This window comes from Austrofundulus limnaeus, unplaced genomic scaffold (assembly GCF_001266775.1).
Source record: "Austrofundulus limnaeus strain Quisiro unplaced genomic scaffold, Austrofundulus_limnaeus-1.0 Scaffold1866, whole genome shotgun sequence".
NCBI lineage: Eukaryota > Metazoa > Chordata > Actinopteri > Cyprinodontiformes > Rivulidae > Austrofundulus > Austrofundulus limnaeus.
In genome coordinates this window covers 20,498-28,554 of record NW_013954268.1, presented here as the reverse complement: position 1 = coordinate 28,554, position 8,057 = coordinate 20,498, and the positions used below count along the sequence as shown (strand labels likewise).

Below are 8,057 nucleotides of genomic sequence, written 5' to 3'. Positions count from 1 at the left end.
TAATAATAGTCTTATATAGCGCTTTTTGAGACCCTCAAAGACAATTTATAATTTTCATGCATCACTCATTCACACACTGATGATAAGCTACATTGTAGCCACAGCTGCCCTGGGGCACACTGACAGAGGCAGGGCTGCCATACTGCGCCACCGGACCCTCTGACCACCATCAGTAGACAAGACAGATGAAGTGTCTTGCTCAACGACACACCGACTGAAGCGGCCAAACGGGAGATCGAGTCAGCGACCTTCCGGTTCCAGGACGACTCCCCTAACCACTCCGCCACGGCTGCGCTGACTCTCTTACTTGAGAACAGGTATTGGTACTGTACCCACCTCAGCTGAGAACTTCAGAAGGTTTTATTTTGAAGGAGTTGATGCAGCTAAAGGAATATTTTATTGTGATGAAAATAGTTTTAATATTCTACGATGCAGACTCAGGTTGGAGTGCAGACGTTACCAGGGTCTTAAACTCCTCATTTGGTGACTTCTCTCATTTCCAGTATCATTAAAACAGACACAACATATTTTATTTTGGATTTAAATAGCTTGAAAACGTTTTTGTTTTTGTGATTTTATTTTGAAAAACCAAAGAATGAACCAAACCGGTTGTACCGATCCAGTCCAACTTTTCTTTCAACAGCTGAGACAGATCACGTGATCCAGATTACAACTTTTGTCCCAGATTATTAAAAACCAGGTCTCGGGTTGGTTGGACAGAGAACAGATCAGAACCAGGACCCCACAGAGCCACGGGGCAGCCTGTGGACCTAGACTCGGTGGTTCTGTGCCCTCCAGCGGGATGTTGGACCTGATGATTATCAGCTGGAGACAGATTAAGAGGAAGTGGAAACACTGATAGGAGGCGGGCCGGACTCCGCTCTGTTTTGGACACAGAGCTGCTGTTGTGTCTCAAACAGAGTCTGAGCCAGGAAGAACCAGGTCCACGAGCCCCATCAGAACCACAGAGGTGTCAGAATCATCAGAGGTCTTTGCAGCAGAACCTTTGAACCCTAAATCCAGCTCCATCACGTCTACTCACATGACTTCCTGTTGAGGCGGGACCGTTTGCGAGTCTTTGGGCTGGCTGGTTTGACTGAGGGATTCTGGGTGACGGACTTCACCAGGCGGTCCATGATCTCATCAGTGGGGTCGTCCTGACTGCTGCTCGTGTCCTCCTTGGCTACAGAAACCTGAGACGGGCTCACCCTGCCCAAACCTGAGGACCAGAACCAGAACCAGACGTGACGTTATGAAGTTCTGGTTCTGACTTCATGTTTTTAATTTCCCACATGTGGACTGGTTCTTACTGCGAACGGCTCTGGAGCGCCTCAGGCCTCTCTGCTCCAGGCCGAGGCCGCCGCCGTCACTGACCAGCAGGTTCTCCATGTGCTTGTGCTCCTCCACCTGATCAGGCTCCGCCCCCACCGCCGCGGAGACGTGGGCGGGGCTGTCTGAGCGAGTCACCGCCGCGGAGAACTTCTCCGTCTGAGAAAAGAGGAGAGTTGGAGGCAAACAAATACGGAGAAACCAGCTGCGTTTCTACTGACCATGACAACGCGCTAATTAGAATTTCTAAAAAAAAATTGTTCAATGGAAACACGTCAATCAAGAAGAAACTTCCTTTTTTCGATAAAATGTTTTTGCGCTAGGATGAGGTTTTTTTTTCGGTCGTATCAAAATTGGTGTATTTCGCAAAATTGCAATGGAAACAATTTTTTCACATCCCGGGAGTCACGTGATCAACAACCGGCTGTTTCTACTGGTGAAAAAGATGAAGAAAGAAGACAACAGGAAGTAGAAGTAGTAAAATCACTGACTACAATTTCCCAAAAACGCTGCATACGTAAACGCTCCCATATAAGGGACTTGTCGCTCGAAAGCCAATAGAAAACTTCAAATGGAAGGAGATGAAGACATATGTGACACAGGCTTATGGTGCGTTCACACCGAACGCGATTTCAGCTTCAAAATCGCAGCCAACGCTGAAGTTTGAAGCTTGTGCACTTTGAGGTCAGACGCAGGACATCTGCGCTGCACGGCGACAGCCGCCCCGCCCCTCCCTCCTCTGTCGGGCTCTGTTTAATGTCGGACCAGGAAGTGGCTTTGCTTTAATTTACAGACAGCCAGAACGTGTCACGTTCATCAGATAATTAATTCATAATTAATTCACCAGATAATTCAGAGAAGAGGCTCACAGCTGCTTTCAGGACTATTTTTTCAGTCTGATGAGTCGCTGCCACGCATTGCTGTGGATCAGGACACGACTGCAGCACTCATTTCAGCTAAAGAGCAGGAGCTCCGTCTGTTTCAGGTTAGTGGACATCATTCAGTAAACTGTCCCGTCGGGAAATATGTCGCTACGTCACACAGTGGAGTCTCTCTGATTGGTTGACGCTGCGCGTCGAGCTGCAAAAGTTCAGATTTCCCAACTTCAGCGATTTGGACGATTTGGACGATCTGAGCATTCGACGCTCAGATCGTCCAAATCGTCCAAATCGCGCTGCTCTAATCGCGCTTGAGGCGCCGCAGAACTTCCCGACGTTGCTTGAAGCGCGTCCACCATAGACTTTGCATGTAAACCTGCTGCTCCTGACGCTGAAATCGCGTTTGGTGTGAACGCACCATCAGTGACAGTCGACTTAGCGGTTAGCCATTAGCGTTAGCTTCCACAATTTTTTTAAAACCTGTTTAGCATTAGCAGACCGAATCTTCTTGTTTAGTGGTTTTGCGTTAGGAGTGCAAAGCTTCTTGTTTAGAGGTTTAGCATTAGAGCGAGGCTTTTTGTTTAGCAGTTTAGCGTTAGCAGAGCAAAGCTTCTTGTTTAGAGGTTTAGCATTAGAGCGAGGCTTTTTGTTTAGCGGTTTAGCGTTAGCAGAGCGAGGCTTTTTGTTTAGTGCTTTAGGGGTTTAGTGAACCAAAACATTTGGTCAGCTGTTCCCACCACTGGGCACTCGTACTGTGAGAAAAACTGTCTCTGGGACACAACAACCTGATCGTTACCTCGGTGATCATCTTTCCTCGGGTCTTGGTTCGCTCGCGGTGCACGGCTCGTTTCCGTTTGATGGTGAGAACTTGCTCTCGGGTGGTCCGGTACTCCAGAGCGAACTCGCTGATGATTCGACAGAAACTGGTCACCTTGATGTCTCTGACGGAGGAGGAGGGCTGACCCAGGAACAGCAGGAAGGAGTGGAACCTGGACCCAGAGGACCGGAAGGATCAGGAGGTGGTAAGAGTCCAGGCGGTTCTTCAGAGCGGTGTGGTGATGATCAGCGTGTTACCTGTTGATGACCCGCCTGTGGACCACCTTCAGGATGATGATCCTCTGGGTGCAGTCCTTCAGGAACTCTGTCATCTTGTTCTTCAGCACCGCCTTGGTTTCGTGTTTGGCCACCACCTTCAGATTGTCCCATGATGCTTTGCAACGTCTCTCCAGCTGCAGCAGGTTCTCAGACAGCTGATCAAAGTCCACCTGAAAGAAGAAAAAAAACTCAGGAAGTCGTCTCGGATGAGACAAAGTGAGTTTTGGAGCAGAGACGTACTTTAGCTGAACGCGTGATGGCGGCAATCTCAGAGTAGACGTCCGAGGATTCTGGGTAATTGTTCACCACTGAGGTGCAGGTGTGGTGCAGCAAGGACTGACGGTGGACCGTGTCCTTCACCTCCACCACCTTCTCCAGGTAACTGAGTTCGAAGCCTTTGGCCTGGACACAGCGGACTGAGATTACAGCTCTAATCTGAGTTTACAGGAAACAGATTGAGTCCAGGACCACAAACAGATCTTCATCCATCTCATCAGGGAGCGTTCTGATTGGTCGGATTCACCGAGGACGTTCAGACAAACACCAGAATTATTTAAGGAAATTTACTACAAACAGAAAATCTTCAGTCCTGGAAAACTTTTATCTTTTTATTTTGAGCCGACGTAGTTTTTCACTCACATCTTTCCTATTTTAGCTTTGGTTTTGTTGAATAAATATTGACGCTGTGTTTTTGGACACTAAAGAAAAAAACTGTCATTTTTTTATTACAATTGTTGAGAAATACAGGAGCAGTGGGATAAGAACTAATATCCACTTTAAGAGAAAATATTTAAGTTCTAACATAATGAGGTTAGTTTGCTCTTTATTTGAACTCTAACCTTCGGGTGTTTTTAGACAAAGTTCAGCTTTAAAATGAAACTATGATGCTTTATCATTCTGAAAAATGAAAACCCCATCAGCAAACATCCTTTCAATTGATGGAATAAGAAGTGTGTAAATTTTTAAGACATTTTGTCCTTTATTTAATTATTTCGGATGCATTGACTTCCATCTCCCCGGTCCCATTGTTATTTTCTCTTTGACTTTTCTGTTTGTAAGTCTCAGTTCTGTTAGATTATGTACAGTTCGGTCACAGATATTACCTTCAATTTCTTTGTTTTGTTGAACATTTTCTATTTTTAAAGACATTTTACTTTAAGTTTTGTGTCTCGGCTCTTTGATTCTTCCCTATAGATTTGTGATTAAACAGTCACGGCTTCTTTTAGGTGAAAACAAATACTGAAAAAGAGCTGGTTCTGCTGGCTTCCATAGATTGACCGTTTTTTTGTACACTGCACCGAGACGACAAAAAAAAAAACTAAAACTAGAAATAATAAAGGTTTTGTCTTTGTTTACATCTCTAAACAGGGCAGGCAATAAAAAAGATCTGAGGATTCACTGTATGACCTCAAACCACTGGGTGGTGCTGTTCAACCAATCTGATGAACTTTAATAAATACTGACAGATGTTTATGTTTAGTGTTGATCAACAGTGAAGACAACAAGAAGGAAATATTTGTCTGACAAGCCCAAAAAAAAGAGGCAATTCTGTTAATTTAACAGTTTTCTTAACAAACACCTCAGGAGTTCCATTAACTGCCCATTAAAGTGGATGGGCACGCCCCCAAAAAGGGGCAGAGCTTTGCAAAAGAAATATGTACCTGAATATTTCTTAACAAACACCTCAGGAGTTCCATTAAACTCCCGTCAAAGTGGATGGGTATGCCCCCAAAAAGGGGCGGAGCTTTGCAAAAGAAATATGTACCTGAATATTTTGTTAAAATCACTCAAGTTCCTTCAACTGGGAGCAAAACTGTTTTGATTAAAGACAGGTCGACATGTGGACTGAACTGATAACATGATGGTTAGAGGTTAGAGATGATGGTTTTATGAGAAGAACCCTGGCCACTTAATAAAAACATCAAAGGTTTTCAATCAAGAACTCAAAACCAAGGATAAAAGTGTCCTTAATTAAAGTGTTATTAATGTGAAAACTAATTGGATTTTTTACATTATATGAAAAATATATTATTAAAAGCAGTCTGAAAATGTAAAAGAACACTGGTTTCTTTGCGTTCGTATCCATCCAGGCCAGGAAGAGACTAAAACTTTCCCAACCCTTGTTTCTGGACCTTGTTTCAGTTCTGTCGTTTCTGTTTCTGGTGTTTGTGTTCTCACGTTTGAGCTGTTCAGGAAGTTTCCGATAGCGAGCAGCGTTGCCAGGATTCTCCTAAACGTCTCATTTTTGGCCAGTTGTTCCATTCCCAGCTTCAGGTCAAAAAGCGGCTCTGCGATCTCCTGTGAAAAGCAAGACAAGGTCTGACAAGTCACGGTTGGTTTTCTTTTTGTCATTTTATTTTGAACAGATAAAAAGAATGAACCATACACACATTATTCAGCTATAGTGTTTTGGTTTAAACGTTTAACTGCAAAACATAATGAATAAATACCTCATCTACGGGTTGTTTTAATGAAATATCTAAAAAATAATCAAATAATTTTTACACACTTTTTTTGAGCAGTAGCTACCAAAACATGATTTTGAGCAGAGCACTAACCTTCTCCAGAACCTCATAGTTGAGTTTGAAGGCCCAGAGCTGGAGGCGGGGGGTCAGGGCGTTGATGGAGGCCAGGGTTAACAGGAACTGTTCGGCCGATCCCAGCGGGATGTCAGGATTGGCCAACTGAGCCTCCTGGATCTTCAGCTTCTCCTCGTCTGACGGCACCATGCTGAGGATCTTCTACTCAGGACAGAAGAGGGCTGTGAGGACCGACTGATCCAGGAGTCAATAATCCTTAGTAGACAGGAAGTGGCGCCTACCTCAATGCCCTCCTTACTGATGGCAAACTCATCGAAGTTGAGGATGGCACTCTTAATGACGTGGACAGCCGGCAGGACGGTCAGGCCAATGTTGATTGCGTTACTCCTCTTGGGGTCCAAAACCAAAATCTCAGATTTTTTGATCTCTGGTCCTTTCTAAAAAAAAATAATAATGATGTCAATCACACAAAGGAAAACGAAGCAACACCTCAGAAACACCAAAGGAAATGTGTTTTGGGAATCAGAGTGGACTTTAGAGTAATTCTGTTGGCTCTATTTTTCCTCTTTTTTGTTTTTTTTATTGGGATAGTTTCCAAAATGGCTGCCAGAATACACATTTTTTCCTCTAACGTGGTTTTAATCTACATAAAGCCATGTTTTTAATGTCTAAACTCATATTCTCAAGTGTAATGAATCCAGAAGTGACCACCAAAATACATTTTAGGTGGCGGCCACCTTGGATTTTCAAAATGGCCACTAGAATACACATTTTGCCCTCTAACTTGTTTCTATGCTACGACGGAGTATTAGGGCCACACAACGAGATTTTTAAATTATTATTACGAGATTAAAGTTGTAATATTACAACAATAAAGTCATAATTTTACGAGAATAAAATCATAATATCATAATAATATTATCCGGGTCGCCTGACTGAAATCCAACAATATGCCGATGACACCCTGCTCTACACATCCAAAAACATTTGGAGATGAACCTCCGACTGAAGCTAGGGTGATTTATAAATTGTTTCTGTTACAGGGTACCTACAGCTTAAAACAAGTTAAATTTAAGACTTTTTAGGACCTCGTTAATGCCACTTGAAATTTATTTTAAGACCATCTTCACAAAAAACTAGGGATGCACGATATATCGGTACTGATATCGATATCGGCCAATATTGGCAATTTTTTAGAAAATCGGTATCGGTCTGTTATGTAAAACTGGGCCGATATTAACGTCCGATATTGATTTCCCACTTTTTATCTTTGTGTTTCTGTTTTGGAAGGAGAAATGGTTGGTTGAGTGGCATCTGTTTGATCATAATAGTGATATTGACGCTGCAGCCAGGAATAACTGAAGTAGGGAGCCATGTCAGAGGTCTGGTCATTTATTTATGGTATCAAAAAAAGACCCAAGTGTGTTTGTGTGTATATGTATAATATAATTTGTGTGTTTGTGTAATATCAGTAAATATCGGTTATCGGCCATAACACCAATAATTATAGCTGATATCGATATCGGCAGAAATTTTCATATCGGGGCATCCCTACAAAAACAATACGAAAAAAAGCAAAAAGCAAAAATTAAGATAAGATGAGATGCATCAGGACAAAAAAAAGAATAAATAAAAATAATCTTTGCGACAATTTCACCCAAATGTTTACCAAAACTAAATTTTATTAACTTTAACAAAATAGTTTTTAAAAACTAAATAAATGTTACCAATTATTTTAAAATATGAGATGAATTACAATAACAATGTGTTTTTTAAGACCTCTGAAGACTGATTTAAGTCTTTTAAGGCTAATTAAGGCCTTATTTTTGGATTGATGAATTCAATGACTTGTAATGCTTTTTAAGGATCTGCAGGAACCCTGCGGTAAATACATCTTCAGTTTGGCATCAATCACAGGTGTTTGTGCTCAGAACCATCAGTGTCCTGTTTCAGCCTGATGGTGTTACGCCCCTCCTCCTGGTTACCTTGGCGACAGACAGCTCCTTGGCCTTGGACTCAAACAGGAGTTCGAGGCGGCTCGTGTCCACCTCCACCTTGTCCAGAGACGCCCACACCGTCCCTCGACCGAAGCGACACTTCTGAGGTCCGTCTGCCTGCTTCAGCTCCTTCCAGAACAACTTCACCGTCTTCTTCTTCTTCGACGTCGAGGAGGAGCCGGGAGGAGGGGGAGGAGCTCCCACGAGAGGGGGAGGAG

General features: G+C 43.1%; 1 protein-coding gene across 1 annotated transcript in view; it reads right to left on the bottom strand.

Annotated features, from left to right (window-relative positions):
* Window positions 1–8,057, bottom strand: part of LOC106536541 (FH1/FH2 domain-containing protein 3) — a 10,461-nt gene extending 2,404 nt beyond the window's left edge. Inside the window, exons 1-9 of the mRNA XM_014033842.1 lie at window positions 7,828–8,057; window positions 6,124–6,279; window positions 5,861–6,043; window positions 5,481–5,600; window positions 3,543–3,704; window positions 3,282–3,472; window positions 3,004–3,196; window positions 1,311–1,488; window positions 1,043–1,219 (exon numbers count right to left, since the gene is read on the bottom strand). Of these exons, the coding sequence (XP_013889296.1) occupies window positions 1,043–1,219; window positions 1,311–1,488; window positions 3,004–3,196; window positions 3,282–3,472; window positions 3,543–3,704; window positions 5,481–5,600; window positions 5,861–6,031 (1,192 nt within the window). The 5' untranslated portion in view covers window positions 6,032–6,043; window positions 6,124–6,279; window positions 7,828–8,057. The remainder of the gene's footprint in view (window positions 1–1,042; window positions 1,220–1,310; window positions 1,489–3,003; window positions 3,197–3,281; window positions 3,473–3,542; window positions 3,705–5,480; window positions 5,601–5,860; window positions 6,044–6,123; window positions 6,280–7,827) is intronic.